Source organism: Thunnus maccoyii, chromosome 24, assembly GCF_910596095.1.
Source record: "Thunnus maccoyii chromosome 24, fThuMac1.1, whole genome shotgun sequence".
NCBI lineage: Eukaryota > Metazoa > Chordata > Actinopteri > Scombriformes > Scombridae > Thunnus > Thunnus maccoyii.
In genome coordinates this window covers 10,322,256-10,342,486 of record NC_056556.1, presented here as the reverse complement: position 1 = coordinate 10,342,486, position 20,231 = coordinate 10,322,256, and the positions used below count along the sequence as shown (strand labels likewise).

General features: G+C 39.2%; 2 protein-coding genes across 2 annotated transcripts in view; both read left to right on the top strand.

The window, feature by feature from the left end:
- ptgfrnb (prostaglandin F2 receptor inhibitor b) overlaps positions 1 to 19,880 on the top strand; it is a 76,032-nt gene extending 56,152 nt beyond the window's left edge. Inside the window, exons 12-15 of the mRNA XM_042404603.1 lie at positions 12,170 to 12,356; positions 12,504 to 12,622; positions 12,798 to 12,848; positions 14,716 to 19,880. Coding sequence (XP_042260537.1) covers positions 12,170 to 12,356; positions 12,504 to 12,622; positions 12,798 to 12,848; positions 14,716 to 14,828 — 470 coding nt within the window. The 3' untranslated portion in view covers positions 14,829 to 19,880. The remainder of the gene's footprint in view (positions 1 to 12,169; positions 12,357 to 12,503; positions 12,623 to 12,797; positions 12,849 to 14,715) is intronic.
- The window catches only part of LOC121891932 (nectin-2-like), a 933,424-nt gene that overhangs the window by 348,987 nt on the left and 564,206 nt on the right, over positions 1 to 20,231 (top strand). The window lies entirely within an intron of this gene.

Here is a 20,231-nt window from a genome sequence, read left to right as displayed (position 1 = left end):
ATTTTTGATGATCAGGTTGTATTTACAGTACATTTACTGTTTGGTACAGTGTCAGTTCTCTCATCAACCTTACTTCCAGCAGATAAAGCTCTGATAAACAAACTCAACACTACCTGCCCAGCATCAGCAGACAGACAAAGATTAACGGCCAGCAGGTGAACATAGTGGAGCATTTAGCAGCTTAAAAGCCAGATATTTCCCTTAGGGTTTGGTGGAGACCAAATGCAGAGCTAAAATGAGTTACTGGCACAGAAACAAGACTCCAAATGAATGCTCAAGTTGCCCTTTTTTGTAGGATTTGAAAATAGACTGAACAGTTTGCTAACACATTGGCTGTAACAACTTTATATGGTCATACTATGTAAATGTTGTATTTTTGGCTTGTTCCACTTCACCCCAAGTGGCTAAAAAAATGTCTTAATGCAGCTTTAAGCAATTTAACCTGAGTCATGTGAAGCTAATGTTAAATAGCCTATTGTTAGCTGCTATTTTTATATGGATCTTGATCAGTTTTGCTTGTATCATCATATTCCAGCTTTTTTTTTTTTTCTTTTTCCAAGCAGGCTTTCCCACCCTGAGTATTTCATTCAGTAATGGCTGCCGTGGAAGTTAAGCAAACCACATTCATGCATTTTAATGAGTAGAACAACACCAGGCTTTAAAAAAAGATGCAGGATTTTGTTGCATTTGCCAAACAGGTGATTTACATCTGGCAATGTAAGCATTTTAAAAATAGCTCTGTTCAATAAATATAATGATATGTCCTTCTCTCCTCTTTTGGCTCCTCTACTCCTCATTTCCTCCCCAGTCTCTCCTCCCTCCCTCCTCTCCACTCTCACCAAATTACCCAGCTGTCTTTGCAGGGCCGACAGGCAGCCGTTAATTAGCCAATCTCACGCTCTGTTAGCCGGCCGGGGAGACAGAACGAGGTAGAGAAAGAATAGACGGCGAGATGGAGAGAAGGTGGGAGTGAATGGGGGGGAAAGTGGAGGGAGCTAAACAGATTGTTAAAGTGAGCAAGAGTGGAAGAGAGTGAATAGAGGAGGCAGTAAATGGAGGAAAAGTGGCGCGAGAACAGCTTGCAAAGTTCCCAAAAAAAGGAGAGGCGAGGAGGAGGAGAGGATGGCAGTGAATTCTCACAAAGTGGCGAGAGAAAGAATGAGAAGAGTTGTTGAAGAGAGGATTGACAGTTAAGAATCTGAATTAGTGAGGAGAGAGGATGACTGAAAGACTAAATGATTCTCACTCCATTAACTGTTTCTGGTGAACCAGTAACAGCTGCAGATAAGAAACTTAACATGAATTAATGTAATAATTGTCAGTTCAGGTTTGTGACAGTATATGTGGTAAATAGTGGGCCCACAAGAAGCAGGACTTTTTTGGTGACATGTCTTGAGCTTTCCTGTAGCAACATTATTAGGCCAAAGTTCCCACTTGCAAAATCCACTTGTCAGATTCCCATGAAATTTAGAACAGCAGGTACATCAGGAAACTACCAGCCATTCATGACATCTAACTCTGTCTGGGAAAGGATCATAACATCCGCAAAGACTCTGCCAACCCTGGTTACAAATTGTTTTCTGCCATCTGGGAGGTGTTACAAGTGCCTCAGAGCCCACACATCCAGCCTCAAAACAGGCTTGCCCAAGGATGTTGTTCATCTGAACTCAACTACCCAACAAATACTCAGTTTTTAGTTGAATGTACAGAATTTTTAAATTATTCCCCATTTTTTTAAGTCATGCTCTATCTATTATGTACTATTTATAACAACACCCTTCTTTTAACTGCATATTTTTTCTAATTTGATGAGACAAAGTTGCATTGATTTGAAGCTGATTTGAATTACTTCATGTCCACCATCAGAACAAATATTACAGTTTTTGTCCCGCTACAGGTAAAGCTCTAAGAACTTTTAAAATGTTAAGCTCTTTAGTTTGTCCAGCACTTGTGTACCTTTTTAATCTTGCCTTATTAGCTAATACATAACTGTAAAAGCCAGGTAGAGATGGAAAAACTCAACGCGACTTGGCAGCTGAATTTGAGCCCATAATGTGCTACATAGCTTCCACTTTTCCTTCAATTACTGATTTCTGTTGTCACTTTCTGCCTGATTGAAAATCTTAACCAGACAGGAAGTCATTAATCCAAACCTCAGTAAGGATTGTTAGCTATGCAGTTTGATAATGTTAGCATTTCTGAATATTGATGTTCATATTTTTAAATGGTTCAATTTGGAGCCACCACTGTCCACAGTTTGTATTTGAGCTTTAACAAAGTGATTATTTGAGTGGCTGCTGTTATAAAAAGTTCATGACAGTTCACATCTTAAGAATCCAGAAGCTCATGTTGTTCTAAAATTCCTATCAACTTTTATATTATTTTGACAATAACCACCAATGTTTCAGTTACATCCTCTCACTAACTTGGATGCTAAATTTAAATGAAGTAATCATTCTATTTTTTAAGTTATAGCAGGATAAATTTATCTTTTTAACAATGCAGCTCTTTCTGTTATTGGTTCACCTCATTTCAGAGTTCCAAAAGTACGGAGACGTGAAAAAACACTCAGATAAAAGTTTTATGGAATTGCTCAGTAGTAATTTATTCATTTGTTGTCAAAAATTCCTTTCTAACATTCAGTGGCCTCTGGGTGACTGCAAAAAATCCAAACCAGCACTTCTGTTCACGTGTTCTACAGAAGCGGAAAAAAAGACTCTTGACTCAAAGCATCAGTCTCTCACTTTGGATAATCATACTGTAGATAAAAACTAGAGCAAATGGTAGCCAAGTGGGGTATAAAAGTGGGAAACCGAGTGGAAGAGGAGAGGGAACAGTGTGACAACATGGTGACAGTAAAACACAAATTGAAAATGTTGAGCAGATAGTCCTGAATAGCAGAGCAGTGCCATCATTTTCACTCCATTGGGTCCTCCAGTTAAACAGGAATGGGAGCATTAAAGGAATCCTTAGAAATGCTAGTTTTCAATGTGCAAATATAAAACGTTTTGACCATACACATAGAGGGGGGGGGTTCTTGTATTTAGGTTTATAGTGGAAGTCAATGGAGACATTCAACAGGAGAAACCTGAGATTAGTGTCACAAGTTGCAAGGACGGGGTTTGATTTTAGGTGTCAAATTTTTAAAGGTTTCAAATTATATATATCAATGCTTTTTATAGAAGAGAACATATAGAAGAATTATAGTTCACCGCTCACGTTACAAAGTACGCTTCCACGCATTTGGTCAATGCACTGCTTTGCCAGATGACATCGCATTGCAGCAAAAGTTTAGCCAGGTTCAACTTTTATGCTGGACGAGCCTGTGTTTATTTGTGAGAGCCCTTCATATGGAAATGAGAGGGCTGCAGAGAGCTTACAGTCTTAATGTCTGTCTACGCACACCCTTAAAAGTATGTGAAAAGGATGCGAATACATACAGTACAAAATAACAGAAAAAACAGGACAGACAGAAAGCAAAGGGAACTTCAGATTCAAATGCCAAACATTCACCACTACGCCACAGTCTGTTAATTATCACATCAAGCAGAGTCAATGAATTTCTTCATGCTACTGAGACTGACAACCAAAATGGGAATCTAAGTGCTTATTTGTAGGACTATTACAATTTAGAAATTGTGACACTGAATATTTTTTTATTTAGGGGAGATACATTTGACCAATTAAATTCCACACATGCCAAAAATATAGCTGCTCCCTCCCTAACGAACACTTTGAATCATCACACGCTGGAAAAGACTAAAACAACATTTGAACTCTACTGCAACCCTTACTAATGAAATTCTCTTTCATTAGTAAGCGTTGCTGCCAGTGATCAGATTTGAGGGGACAAGCTTAAGTGTTCATTTTTAAAGATATCAAATCTACTATTTGCTATCAGCAATCTAAATATCAGTGTAACTCAGCGGTCATTTGCTCAAAAGGCTTCTGCAAGTAAAACACGCTAAATATCAAGTGAAATCTCTATTTTATGAACTGGAGGTCTTATTAAATATGCAGCGAGTAACGAGGGAAACTTTGCTCCCCAGTAGCTTTGTTTCAGTGAGGCTAAATAGTGTTTTTATAGTGTTTAGTATTCCACTCTACCAGTGCTGTCCTGCTTTATTGAGCAGAGAACACACACAGTTTCATTAGAGGCACTGGTGGTAATTGTCAGTCCTTTGTGTGTCTGTGTGTGTATTTCAGGCAGTTTTAAGCCTTGGACTCTCCTCGAGGGATTAATCCAGAGAAATCCAATCAGACTGTCTTCATTTCCACAGACAGCCATTTTAGTTTTATTAGCTCAGACAGGAGCCAGATATTCTATTAGAGATGCACAGTAGTTTCTCAATCACCAGAATGCACCCCTCCTCCCCTCCCCACTCCTCCCTGCTTATTGGAGCTGCTGCACTGCCTAAAACTGTGTTATTACTAATGAAGCTAACGTAGTTGGTGAAGTTCTGACAGGCTAAATCTGTCAGCTGACAGCTCAGTTAATTATGTCCGCCAGCTGATTTTCTTACTGTCACTGAACATAGCCGTTTCACCGTAACTGTGCCGTGTCACCAGTGTTATAAACTTGATGGATACGTTGGCAACAAATCCTATGAAAAACCAACAATTAATTGATGCTACTAACAAATAGCAAAGCTTAATATATCTTGTTCTCCTGTGCCATACACCCATTGTTGACCCAAACTAGTAAAAATACATGAATGAGCTGTAAATACTCACTAGAGTACCAAATGTGTATTAATCCGCTGCTGGAAATAGTCCCCAACAAATGCACTATTTACTCCTGTTTGAGTAATGTTTACTAAAAACTACAGTGCCCAGATGTTAAAGGAAATTATTTAGCCTTTTTTTAAACAAATAAATAAATAAACTACACATTTGTGATGTGTTTTTAAAGATTTAAGTTTTGAGTAAAAATTTGGTTGAAACTGAGCTCAACAGACAGGTTAGGGAAGACAGAAAGCATTGAGTGACAGACTAATGCATTGTTAGTTTTGGTCTTTTCATGGGATTTCTTGACAAGAAGAAAAATATAGAATAACATGAGCCTTATCCTTTCAGTTTTATTGGAGGTCCCTTTAAACATCTTAATGCATTACATGAGGTTTCAGCCGTTACAGATAGTTTAATCCAATATTTTGAATTGAGCACAAGGCGTGAAATTCAAAAAAAAAAAAAAATCCACCAGAGATTTCTCACATTTAGATTTGAAAGTGGAAAGGCCTCTCAAATTACTTAACTGTATAATATCAGCATATTTTGAGTTTTGTCATTAAAAGATTTGTTTTTAGAATCTTGTTTTTGTTTTATGGACCATTTGCTAAATTCATTGATTGAGTTTGCACCATATTCATTCACAATTCATAGCCAAATGCATTTTCCAATTAGTTTAACTCATGTATTCCTCTCGAAGGTTTTCACCACTAGTGGACGGTAACTACAGGATGAAGGTGGTCAGGTGATCAACAACATTATATGTGAATGTTCCCCAAACCAATCCTAAGTGACAGGGAGCTGTATCTTGTTAAAAATACTCATCCAGTACATGGTCGCCTTGAGTAGATGAACCCTGTCTGTCAAGATGTTAAGTCCCTGGTCTCAATGCGTCCATTTGTAGATCATAATGGACCCAGTACAACCAGCTGACTCGTCCCCCATGTACGTTGTAACCGTGCATCATGGCTTCTTGTTGTATTGATCATTCCACACTCTCGGCACATTTGGAACCAGGATTCATCAAACCAGAAGACAGTTATTTTCCACTAACTGCCAGTTTGTACAACTTGTAGAGTAGTCAGGGTTTGGGTTAAAGGTTCAGCATATTTGGGACGATGCGTTGTCTGACCGTGATTAAAGGTAAATGTGTTAAACCTGTTCTTGTTGTACCTGTGGGGAGACGAGCCTGCCATCACATCCTCCTCCTGACTGCCTCCCCAACTACCTCCCTGATCTCTCTTCAGGAAGTCTTTTGTGTGTCAATCGTACAAATGAGGATAACGACGCACACTTTCACAGTTTCTCCTTGAAGGCATTCATAGCGTTGTACTCGGTTGTACGTGAAAAAAATGCGGAAGTAGTCGTGTGAAGAAAAGTTTGAACGCTTGTCTGATCCGACAAGCATTTCCTTTTCATTATACTGAGGCCTTTTGGGTTGTGATGTTAACTGTCATACTGTGGACCAGAGCCACTTTATTGCACATTCATCTACCAAAGAGCTGTTGTAGTCTATAAAAAAAAACAACAACAGACGATTGTGCCTTTTTCACAGTCTGTTACGTCACTGTCACACCTGCTGTGGAAGCAACACATACGCACTTACATCCCAGGGCCAGGGTCTCTATTTTTCTGTTCACTCACTGTGTACAGGATGGCTATGCAGTAAAGCAGTGTAAAGAGAGCCTATAGCTTATCAAGTTGCATAGGATAGGAGTCAGTGAGTTCATATAGGGGGGTAGAAAGGTCCATAATGGGCAACGGCAAGAGTCTGCATTCATCAGAGGAACAGCTGTGGGCAAAAAGCTGTGTCAGTCTGCTGCTGGGGGGGATCACATAATCGTATAGCACCTCCCATGAAGAGGAGGTGGAGGTGTCTGTGGTTATACTACATGCTCTCCAAAGACGCAGCTTGAGATGTGTTCACGTTGCCGAGTGCCTTTCTTGCTGTTGATTTTACAGCTACGTGATAAACAAAATAATCTCCTCAGTCACTAAGTATTTCAAATCCTCTTCCCTCCCCTCCTTCTCGTTCCCTCATTCTGTGTCCTTTCTGCCGTCAAGAACAAAGAAAGTGAAGGATGGAGGCTAACTGTGAGAAAGCAGAGGCTTTCTAATTATAGCTCCGTTCCTGGAATATTGGTGTCGTCGCTGAAACGAGCAACCCGAGTTCAAGCATCAGTCCTGTGGAATTATGCAAAATGTGTCTTTGATCATTAACGGCAATGTCAGACACTAACCTAGTGTTATCAGAACGTCAGAGAAACGCATATCTTCTGACTGTCAGCGAGGCAGTTTTCAACTGATGTGATTATATAAGAATATAGTCACAGTGATTATATATGGGATTGAAATAGTTCTCATACACCCTGTTGTCAAAAAACATCTCTCTTCAAGTAAATATATTTAAATGTGTTGTCATAACAATAATGTCAGTTATTTTCACTCACGTCCAAACAAATATTCAATTGAGAATACAACTTTACCAGCAAATAAAAGCTTTGCAGAGTCTCTCTCCCCATGCACTCTACTTCAAAGTTAACTCCAGTTTATTACAGATTGGGTTTGATTTTTGATGTCTTGACCATAATTTCTATCAGTTATAATAACTTTATACTCACCAAAGCAGTTACTGAGATCTGAAAACAATGGAGCAAGAAACACAAGCAGTCGGACGTTCAGATATAACAGTTTATCCAGATTATCTAGACAACTTTATTTGGAGGTAAAACTGACACGTTGCCAACAATCCCAAAATCCTTTTTTGATGGATTTCATACGTTTGGGGTATAATACTGTAAATCTCATGGCCTTTATTTTGTTCCATGGTCATACAGTATATGCATATGTTATGTACGGTTTATGCAATTCAATAACTAACCTGTGTGATGGTAAGTAGAACGTCTTATTTGGATTGGATTAACTCTGGTGGTCAGTCAATTCAGAGTTCACAATGTTTTACACTTGCTTCCTTCTTTTGAACTTTAGCTGATATACTTCATCCCTTCCGTCACTTGTGCCGAGCGTTCGTTCATGACGTGACTCTCACATCAGGTCATTTTGAGTCCACACCACAAGAGATCATTATCTTATCATAACCGTCCTTCATCTTGCTCATGAACCACCTGTTCTCTTTTAATGAAGCATGTACCGATGGGAGCCTTGACTAATAGACGGGTCTGGTTTGGTATGGGAGTCCTTACTTTCAGCAAAGCTTCACCCCGCCCGTACAGACGGTCTCAATGGAGTATAGGCTTACTTTGAGGCAAGCCTCATATTAGGACAATATGTTGGACAAGAAAACAGCTTGAAACACTTATTTTTCACCCTAAATGTGGGGTCGAAGTTGGTAGTTAAAAATGGCTAGTCAGAGTGCTTCCATCAGCAGTGAAGATTTGGCACATCACAGTTCATAATCACCATAAACAAAGAAACGACACTTTTACTTCCCTTATATGATGTTCTAAAGAGGCTGAATGTGCAATTTCTGCTTTAAGAAGTTATATAGTCTGGATTTAAAGCACAACCATTGTGTTTGTCCATCAGCATTAAAACAAGAATCCATTTCAGCAAACTTTAGCCTTGTGTAAACCTTACATAGTACAACTGTACTATGTATTAACATACTGGGTTCCCTATAGAGCTTCAGAGTTATAGTTGTACTATAGTAACTGTCTTTATGTTGCTGTGAGGAACCATGTGGGCTTTCTTCAGGATGTTAACGGGCAAATCAGCCTTTTCTCATTGTCAGAACTTTACTCATCAGTTGATTCTGGTCAGCGAGTCTGGAGGGGTGTGTGTGTGTGTGTGTGTGTGTGTGTGTGTGGTCAGTCGACCCATTCACCCCTTCTCTTAGTGTCACCTCCCATTTCCTCCCCTTTGGTTGGATGGAGCGCTCGGCTGTACTTGTCTTGGTGCAAAAAAAAGACTGTGCCCCCTCTCTGCACTGTCCTAATGCATCTTCATCACCACCATCATCATCGTCCCCGTCAATGATGGGGGGGGGGGGGGGGGGGGGTGTGTTTCCTTCCCCCTCATACTTTTTATGATTTCTAGTTTAGACGAGGAACTGAGTTAGTTTAACTATCTTTTTATCAGTATTGACAGTGAAGTTATTGAACTATTATAGTCACTGTTATGCATTTAATGTAAATACAAATGTAATCTGCAAGAGCAATTCAGATGCATTTACAATTTATGTCAATTACAAGATGTATCAAACACATATATTTATTACAGATGTATTAAAGTTTTTATTTTAAGGTTATTGAAGGTCAGCTAATGTTTTTACATCAAAGCTGCCTTAAGCGAATATGTGAAAGTATTCAATATTTCTAAATGTTCCCCTTTCTGAACAACTTAATGATCTTTTTGCTGTAGTTAGAACTAGAGCTGCATTGACAGGAAAAATTAATCAGAATAATCATTTTAGTCATTTTTAAGGAAAAATGCCAATAAATTTGATGGTTGCAGCTTGTTAAATGTGAGGAATTGAAGTTTTTTTGTGTCATACATTACATAGTGAAATGAATATCTTCTGGATTTTTGGAATGTTGATCAGACAAACATGATATTCGAATCCATCAGCTTTGGCTCTGAGAAATCATAACAGACATTTTTCACTATGTTGTGACATTATAGACGAAACGATCAATTAATTGATGGAGAAAATGATTGTCAGTTTAATCGGAAACTAGAATAATCGTTAGTCGCAGCCTTACTTATACTACTTACTTACCAGTAGTGGGACAAAAACTTCAAAATTCGGCCTGAGCGAGCAACAGAGAAAAGCGGGGATGTGTTCAAAACAGGTTCATCCTTCAGAGAGCACAAATGTCCTCGAGAACTTGCTATTTTTTAAAATCCCGGACCCTTTTCTTCTTAGCTGGAATGTTTTTTTTAAGGGGAAATTTTGACCTGATAGCAGTGCTAGAAGGAACATTTGAGTCCACGAATATCCACCGCAAACCTGAATGAAAAATCCGGCCCGGTAGGTGTAAAGATACTGTATCTCGCTGTGGAGTTTTCAGGTAATGATCAATATGAAGACCAAACTAAAACGAAGGCCAGGAGTTGTTACTGCTGCTGCCGCTGCTGTTCATACTACCACTGATTTTTAATGATGTAGCACTTGAATATTAAAACCATTAGGGAAGAGAGGGAGAGAGAAATTGAGATGTGATTCATTACTCTGCTCTGGGTGAGTTCACTCCTCTCCTCCTCGGTCTTTCTCTTCATTATATTCGCTCCATTCTCTTCTTTCCTCCTCCTCATTTCTCCATCTTTCACTCTCGCCATTTTTTTTTTCCTCTCCATAATTGTTTTCATCATCATTTGTCTTTTTTTTTTTCTCTCCACGTTGTCATCCGCAAATGTTCTCTTTATGTTTTTCATCTCTATCCTCTATTTGTCTCCTAAATGACAGAGGATGACTAAGGCTCCATGGGGTTTTTATTGTGTGTGTGTGTGTGTGTGTGTGTGTGTGTGTGTGTGTGTGTGTGTGTGTGTGTGTGTGTGTGTGTGTGTGTGTGTGTGTGTGTGTGTGTGTGTGTGTGTGTGTGTGTGTGTGTGTGTAGGAGGTACAGTGCTAATAGTCCTTCTCTTCCTGACAGACTAATGACTAGTTTGTGCTTCTGTCTGTCTCTCTCGCTGCCTGTCTCTTTCTCTCTCTCTCTCTCACAACGTCTTGCTCTTGGAAATAATTAGCTCGCTCGCCCCCTTTCCAAAGATTACATCTATTATCACAAATTCTCTCTTGTCCCTGTTTTCTTTCTTTTTTGTTATCACTTTTTATGTCGTGTGTGTGTCCATCTCTGTATTTTTTTTATCTTACTGTGAGCGAAGAAACAGCAGCCCGTGTGTGTGTTTTAACGTCTGATAATGGAGTTGTTCTTGGACTGTTTCTATCTGTTTTTTCTCCTTTGTTCTGTAGTCATCATTTTGAAATTAAGGCTGCGTTGCACATCCAAAAATAACACACTCTCTTCTTCAATTTCCATAATGTAATAGGTACAGTAACACTTCTCTGTAAATGTTAGACTTGCTGTATATATGGTTCTAATAATTCCACATGAAGGTGTCATTATGCGTTTGGATTTGCTACAACAGTGTTTTGAGGTTGTTAAAAGTCAGTTATTTACCACTGGAGTCTTTTCTCGTACTGTGTAAGTCATAATAAGCAATTCATCAACTCAGCGGAGCACTGAACCGAAAGTGGCTTATAAACTTTATTGTGCATTATGTCATTTTCTGATGAAATTATGTGAAAACAAGATTTAAATGTGCCCTGTGGAGTTTTGTTGTAAAGAAACTTTTACTATCTTTTGGTGAGGAAAAACAGCGAGTATTTTCCATCGCAATAACAATGATGTTCAGTGTTTTGAATCAGTGGCAGGAGGATGCAACGTAGCCACCACAGTACCCAGCTACCTTCAATCCTACCAGCCTATAGGCTTTACCACAGGCTGCTGCTATCCACCTAGTACAGTCTTATCACACTGTGAATAGAGGAAATGTCAAGCAATACATAGTAAGTTCTGCTAACTAGTATCATAAATATTCCTTATAATGTCAAACTGGATAATCAGACTTTAAATACATGTCTTCATCGTTCTCTGCTGGTGAAGAGGTAGCCAACGCACATCATTCAGGAGCTCATGTATAGTTTCCCAAATGCATTTCCTTCGCTGTAGTTTCTGTGGTTGCCATGGTCACACTGTAAGTCGGGGTGGCAAGTTGGACAAAGTTGATCCATCATGAACTCCGACAACAGCGGTGAAGAGCTGTGTGTGTGTGTGTGTGTGTGTGTTCATGAGAGAGGCAGCCGCACCGCCTCTCCTCGCCCCTGCCGGCAATCACTCGCCGTCTGAAAGCACCTTGACTCTAAACACAAGCTGTTGAATGTATTTCCTTCCTCTTAAAACACTTGTAAAGCCATTTTAAAAAAATTTTTAAACCTGTAGAAGATTATGAGATAAAAAAATGTCAACTATTGCATGTCTGTGCATTCTGGAAGAGGGATCCCTCCTCTGTTGCTCTTCTTCAAGTTTCAAGTTTCTTTCCCTCTGTGACAAATATGTGATTCTAGGCTGTATATAAAGTTGACTTTACACGCTCATGAAGGTTGCTCCACTGCACCACTAGTGGTCAGAATTTCCACAGGTTACTTTTTAATTGTGGAGAAGCAAATTACAAACACATTAAAGCAGGATGGAGATACTGTAAGTCCAAGATGTGTTCAGCCTAGCTCCATGAAAAGTTAAAAAAAAAAACATTTCAGCTATTTCAAAACTGTCTTGTTTACACATTGTTTGTGAATAATTTATCATTTAGGAATAGAAATGTAAAAATACTTTGTGGTGTTAAAGGTAGTTGTGCAGTTTCTTAAAACATGTTTCAGCATCACTAAACTCATGTCTCTGTCTCTGTGTGCCTCTTTCAGATGATCTGGCGTACGAGGTGCGTTGGTTTTTCACCCGCTTGCGTGGCGGAGCGACCACGACCCAGGTGGCCAGCGTCGACCGCTTCGGCGTCGTGAGGAAAGAAGATCGTAACTCATCCAGTGACGTTTCAATAGAGCGCGATGACACGCACACCTACATGTTGAACATTCATGGCACTCAGGACAGGTGAGTGTAGTGTACACGGGTGAACGTCTTTGTGAACTAATAGTTTCTTTTTATTATATATTTTATTTACATTATATTAAGATTATGACAACCGAAACTTCAGCTTCAGTGTGTGACTGTGTGTTTTATATGTTCTGTGGTTTCCAGTGACAGCGGCGAGTATCACTGTGTTGCCACTCCCTGGTACCTGTCGGCCTCAACGGGAGCCTGGACTCAAGCTGGAGAGCTGACGTCATCTCGGATCTTCCTCACTGTCCGATTTGCCGGTGAGACGTGTGTGTGTGTGTGTGTGGTTCTGTTTCTCTGTATGATGATTATTTTTACATATTTAAACATGACAATGGATGCATGAATCCAGTGCTGTATCAGCACAATGATTGAATGTATTACAGTATTTGCTCATATTAAACACCAAATCTCTCTTTCTCTCTCCTTCTCCAGTGTGGGACTCCCTAAAGTTACCTCTGTTGTACGGTGTATCAGCCTCAATAGGTAATATGACCATCATACATTCTCAAGTGAAAGTGATTATTAATGTATTGCTGATGATTGATTCTTAGATTATCAGGTTTTAGCTTTAGCCTTTGCTAAAAGACATTATTATTCTTCTAGATATTTAACTATTTAGAGATTTATGAATATTATAAAAACCTAAATCAGGACATCCATCAGTAGTAATATCTAGATTCCTGATCCTGTCCAACATAAAATAATCACCTAAAGTCTGATTCAACATTTATACATGTTTGACAGGTGAGTAGCACTAAGAGAATACCAAGCACGGCTTTCCTTTAACGGTTTATACTCATCATATAATATCCTCTAGCATTATGTAGAGATTGTTTGTTGCTTTCCGATGGGGAATGACAAACAATTACAGCCTAGTTTTGCAGGTTAGTTGAGGCAGCATGAAGTTTAAATGCAGTTTTCAGCCAACAGCAGTAACTGCAAAATGTCACAGAAACTGGGTAAAATAAAGAAAAGCCCTTCTCACTTCGTCAGTGTGGATAACTTCACTGAAACTGCTGGCCAGACTATATCATTACTCCTTCATGCAGCTCTGACATTCGCTGGCTTACAGTGCTGAGCTCGTGCTTATATAGGACACCTGAATGACAGCTGGCATCGTCAGTGCACAGTGGATTTAAATAAGATAAGAATCTGAATTTGATCAGGCTTATTCTAGCCAATGACAATCAATAAAATATGCTTTAATTGGCACTGAGACTGATGTTGCTGGAGACATCCCAAGTTGCTATTAATAATGTATAAGTTTATGGGCATCTGTGGTGTCGGTAGTACTAACTGTAGTAGTAGTGACAGCCCTCAAAAAGCCATTTTCCACCAAACAGGGCCCACTACTAAGGAGCCACAGGGACTAAAGATGGGGGAATCTCTGCATCAGCTAACCCAGAACTCGAAAACTAGTGTATGAACAGACATTGAAAGAGGATGTGGAGTGGTGAAGTCTGGAGCACAAAGATGTACTCTGATTAGTTTTAGTTTTAGTTCACCTTACTGATATGTTCTAACCACACCAGATCCTGCCACAGGAACTAAACTCAGGAACTGAAAGTCCCTTGTAGAAAGGTGTTCGCCTCACATATTCAACTAATATGCAGCTGGTTCAGGTCCTTCTCAGATTAGGGACAGCAAATTTTTTAGAGAAAAGATTGGAGCTGATCTGTTTGTGCTATTAGAGGCTTTAAATGCACTCCAGTTTTTTCTCTCCAAACTCTGATTTTACACCGCATCTGAGGACCTGTGAATATTCAGCAAAAATTAAACTGATAACAGCCTTAAAAAAATTTCACACATGAAGAAACAACTATGCCAATTGTTCTTTGTAATTTGCTGTTGTAGAGAAGCTGTGCTCTTTCTCATTCAGGCACTCTCTCTTTCCATGTTGCTATTTTTAGGGCAAGTTGTTTTTACCATTAATAAAAAAAAAAAAAAAAACAAGAATCGTCCATCCCTCATCCTAATATTGATTCTGGCTCCACTCAGTCCTTTTTACTGTGTGAGCTGCAAGGTTTGTTTTTGTCCACTCACGAACATCACCCAATAGTTTCTGAACCATCTGGAAGTATTACCCACAGAGCAGGGATTATATGGGGCCAAAAAACTGAGGAACTAAATTTAGATTGTTCCTAAAAAGGTTCCTGGAAAGGTTCCTGCAGTGAAAAAGCCTCATAGTAGTGCCAGTAGAAGTAGTAACACTACTAGTAATAGGAATTACTGCCAGTAGTGGTAGTGGGAATCACTGCAGTATTAGTATTATCAGTAGTATTAGTAGAGGTACGAGTAGAGTTGGTAACATAGTGTCTTCTCCGTTTTTAACCTTGTCGTGTGTCTCCAGGTGTGGGCCTCTTCTCTCTGGTCCTGGGTCTGGTTTGCGCCCAGTGCTGCTGCCGCAACACCACACACACTCCCCGCTCACGCAACAAACTGATGGACCTGGAGATGGACTGACAAACAGTTTCCCCCGCACCCACACACTGCAGCGCTCACAGGAAACACCACGCACACAACAGACACACGCCCATAGACGATTACTGGGACAGCCAGTTGTTTCCGGGCGACGGACGTTGGGAGTAAAATGACATATCGCTTTTGGGAATAGACACCTAACTGACCAATCGCAGTGCTTTAAAGAGGTGCTCAGGATGTTTTTCAACTCTGCAGTGGAGGAGCAGGGGACTTTTACTAGCACCAACTGGGAAATAGCCTTTGAGACTTCTGTTTTTAGGAAGATCAATTAAATCTGTGGCGCTTCCAGTTTTACACAGATATATTTGCTCCGTGTTTAAAATCACAGCACTACGAGAAACTATGAATTAATCCAGAGTTTACTTTTTGAGGAACAGGAGGCGTCTGAGTCATCACTGCCACTTGGGAATAAAGGACCACTAAACAGAACTGCTGCCTCTGTAAACACTTGGGATAACAAATGAAGGGCTCAGGCTGGACTATTTTTTTCTTTTTTTTTTTTTGCTTTGTTCTGATGCCAAGGCTCCCTGCGAAGTACAATGACCCTTTTTTGTTTCTGATGAAAATTCAAAGGGTGGTTGCAGTTTGAGAGACAAAAATGGCATTTTTACTTGTTTGATTGAACACTGTATCTGCATGAGGTTAAATCAAAACCTCGACATATCCCTGTCACATGGCCAACCTATGCTAACGTTAATTTGTATTTGCAGCGACTTGACGGTTTAGGCAGCCTGAGCCTCATTTCTGTGGAGACTGTGGAGGAACCGTCACGTTCTTAAAGGTGGAAGTAGTCCTAGAAAAACGAGCGTGCTTTCCACACGAGAGGTATTGCACTACAACTACCAACCCAGAGTATTCCTACCTTAACAAAAGGACAATATTTACCTTTATTCTCGACTCTAGTTTTTTGAAAATTAAGAGATTTTAAAAATATGAGAGACATTTTTAAGCTTTACAAGGAGATATGCAGTTAGTGTGTTTGTGTGTGCGACAATACTATAAGTGGTGCCAATATTTGAACTAATGGAGGTGTGCTTGGTTCATATTGCCAGATCAACACTTGAACAGCCACTAAAAGTGGTGACAGCAAGCACTCTTGTTTTATAAATATTCAGAAATGTACCCAGCTGTTATTTTGCCACAGTCTTGTGTGTGTTTCGTACACTGTGTGAGTGCTGTGCTACAGTATGTGAGACAAAGAGTTGCATGAAGTGTTTTATAATGCCAGACTGATGTCATCCACGAGCAACACAAGCCTTTTCCAGGTTATATTTTGATGGCATCAAAGTCTCCTACATCCAGATTTTTAAACTGAGCTGACACTCCACTAATCTAGACTTTCATGTGTTCACAGTGTGAGCAAAATGATTTGAATGTGGGTGGTGCAAGAGGCTCACATTGCTTCTACGGTCTGTCAGTGGTTTGCAGCTTCATGTTTCTCAGCTTCAGTTTTGCTTTTTAAAGGAACAGTTCAATATTTTTGGGAAATACTGTCTCTTATTTGCTTTCTTGCTGAGAGTTAGATGAGAAGATCGATACCAGTCTGTTTGTACACTTAGTTCAAAGCTGGAGTCATTCAGGTGTTTAGCTTAGCTTAGCATTAAGACTTGAAACAAAGGGAAACAGCTAGCCTGGGTCATTTCAAGTGAAAAAAGACTCCAACCAGCAGCACTAAAACTGACTAATTAATACATTGTAGCTTGTTTGTTTTATCCTAAAGGCACACTTTTGTTTGATGGGAAGATGTATATTGCTAAGTATTTCTTGGCTGCACAGATGGATAAACTGTTTTTCATCAATAAGTAGTTAAAGCATGTAATTCTGTTTTTACATTTCTGTTCATGTAAAGGGTTAAACAAACAAGACACATGTTCATTCATGAGCTTTAAAGGTGTTAGTAGGCATATTTTTTCATTTGAGAGAGCCATGCTAGCCATGCTCTTTATGCTAAGCTAAGCTAACCATGTCCTGACTCCAGCTTTGCTTTCTCCAGACATGATTGGTATCAATCTTCTGACCTCACTCTCAGAAATAAAGCAAATAAGTGTATTTGCCAAAATATTCCTTTAAACACTTGAGTTAAAGGAGCAGTCTTAACATTATGGGAAATTCTTTTGTTTGCCATCTTACCCAGACTCAGATGAAAAGATTGATATCTGTTATATCTCTGCCCAGTATAGAGATTTAAGATGTTTAGCCTAGCTTAGCATAAAGACTGGAAGTAGGGGGAAACTATAGCCTAGCCTTTTTGCTGTTTTGCTAAAGCCACCAGTACATCCAACAATCTCAATGGGAGAATGGGACTATTGATCACTTCTTTGAGTCACTGCTCCTGTAATAATCGCTCCTCGCTCTCATTATCACTCATTTTACACAACAAACATAAATGAGACTTTGAAATTGTTGACAGGCATGTTGGTGTAGCTAGGCTAGCAGTTTTCCCTTGTTTCCAGTCTTTGTGCTAAGCTAGGCTACATCCCAGACCTATCCCTGGCAACAAGCATATTTCTCAAAATGTCAAACTGTTCCTTTAATGCAGCTAACTGGCTACAAAAATCTGGTTTCAGAGATTTCAACTCCCAACAATGGATGCAGCCCTTCTCCAAATATTTTTAGATATTTGTTTCTCTACTCTTTCAGAGAAAAGTTGTAGAAAACTGGGAGGCTTATCTTGCACTTAACAGGTGAAATAGAAAAACATATCTGTAGAAAAACAAGAGAAATCTGCCGCAGACAGCGGTGCCCAACTTGTATCAGCTGACATCTGTTGAGTCTCTGTGGTGTTTTTATAGCAAATGAATGAACTTGTGGTGACTGTTGTATCATGTTGACTGCTGTGTGAACACACACTTACAGTTTCAGCCACTACACATACACAGTGAGGATGTTTCTCTCCAAACCCAGCAGGATCCAAACAGACCTGTTAGATTTGTAGAAAGATGTGCCAGGCTGTTTCCTCCTTAACCGACTGGGCTTTGTTTGATGTTTTGACAAGTATTTTAAGCAAATGTAAGAACTTAATGAGCAATATCTGACTGTTGTCAAGTCACAGCTGATGTAAAGCTGTACTCATGACATATCGTTCACCCTCAATCAGCGCTAAAATATTCAAAGTTAAGTTGAACCGTAGTTTTAAACTGTTGTTACCAGATCAGATGTTACATATTCAAACAATGCATGTATCCCCTTCTCAGCTCTGACTAAAAAATGTCACAAAACCGCCTCAGATTCGGGCTGGCCAGACAGCCAGCGCAAAGTGGTTAACACTGCTTCCCCAAATCCATAAATACTGCATCTCTGAATGATGGTACTCTAAAGATTTATTTCATAGTCACACAAATTTGTGACACCTTCAGCTACAGGAAACAACAAGACAAACCTGTACAAATGTTGTCATCCTGTATGCATATATGTACAATTGAATCCATAGTTCAGAAAGGTTAATTTTAGAATAACTTCTGCAAAGCACTTCTGACTTCTCTTGAACTTTTTGAATCAAATTTGTCCTAAATCAAAATAGCTGCAGATTTCATCCAGCAAAGGAAAAACTACAACATTCCTATTGGATGACATTGGATGTCCATGCTGGTTAATTTTCTTCACTTAGAGACAACAAGTGGTCCAAATATTGATAACGAATATGTGTTTTGGCTTGATTGATGGTGACAGTTATTTCAGAAACTTCCCATAGGTCTTCATACACCCACTCCACAGGTGTGTGTGCCTCTCTGTGATAGTGCTGTTGCAGTATTTAAATATAGTAGTTTTTGCAACTAATACACACATAAACCCCCACCGACACACACACACGCACACACACACATTCACACACATACTTGAGGACACAGGTGAATAACAGGGCTCTGTGCCAAATGCTCTTAACAGTTAACACACACACACAAAGTAGCACTGATACACACTACTGAACATACCACTGCAAGACTTCCCCAGTGTCTTTTTCTTTTGTCATTTTATTGCAATGAGTATGATGAATCATGATGATGTTTTTTAAATAAATAGATTTGTAAGATGTATCCCCTTTGTAAATTATTTTGTATATTCTGATATTACTGTGTTTTTTTGGCGAGAAGGATGATTTTCAGTATCGAACAGCATTTACACTTTTTAAATCATGCAGTTTTTCTATATTTAATGTGGTAAAAATGGGATTGACAAACAAGCAAAAGCTACAGTGATCTCAGTGTGTGCTGTTTCGTCTTGAAAATGCTTGTCACAGTTGAAAAAGTGATTGGTATTGCTGAGACAAACTAACTGATTGTTAAAAAAAAAGAAGGCGCAGGTGCTGTCATCAGTTTATTTGATAAAGAAATACACAGAGAGAGTTTTATCTTTCTGTTTGTGTACAGATTAAACAAATGAGATACATGTTACCTAGTGAGCTGCAGGGTTGAATGTAGGTGTATTTTTGAACTTTCCCCTTTGACTATGTCCTGACTCCAGCTCTGTACTTAACACACAAACATGAAACTGATCTTATCTCGCTCTCGGAAAGAAAGCAAAGCAAAGAAAGCGTTTTTCCCAAAATGTTGAGCTATTCTTTTAAACATAACTACAGATTTAAAGACATGAACTGTGTGAAAACTGTGTGCCTACTGAAATTTCAATCAAGTCGAACCCACGGAGCAGCAACAGGTTGGCCAGCTGAGAACTCAACAGCTGGCCAATCAGAGCTCCTGCTGCTGCTCTGTGAGTTAATAATACATTTAATTACAGAGTAAAGAAGTAGCCATGGGTGTAGGTATTGTTTCAGAAGTGGGGGGTAGACCACAAAGTCACAAAAAAACATTTTAAAAACAAAGTAAATACTATTTCCCGCATTCATGCATTTATATTAATCTAGAAAACAAGAAGTATGATGAAATTAGTGACTGTGGTTCCCATAATAATGGTAGTATACCAAAACAAAGAATATTTTGAAAATTTATGTAAATCTCTGTATTGTAGATACTCTAATCTACTTAAAATCACGTTCAGAGACCTGATACTTAATGGTACATAATATTGTATTTCCAATTTAACCACAAAGAATTGTGCTTTATCTTTGATTGATGTTCAATCCTAGCATCTTTTTAGGAATGTAAATAAAGATATAAATCAAATTATTGTATTTTTTTAACATGGAAAACACGCAGAGCAAGTGGAAATACTTTTTAAAGCCCTGTGTAGTGTCTGCAGGTTGTCCTCCTAAAAGATGACAGTGCAGCCTTCATGTTGCCTGAGAAAGGACACCCGAGGCAAAAGTCTAAAACTACTAAGCTTGTTAAGCTTATTGATAATAATTGAAGACGACTCAGATGAGCTTTTCACATTTTTATCATCTCCTCTTCTCTCTTTCAGCCCCAAAGCTAGAGGAAATTGTCCAGA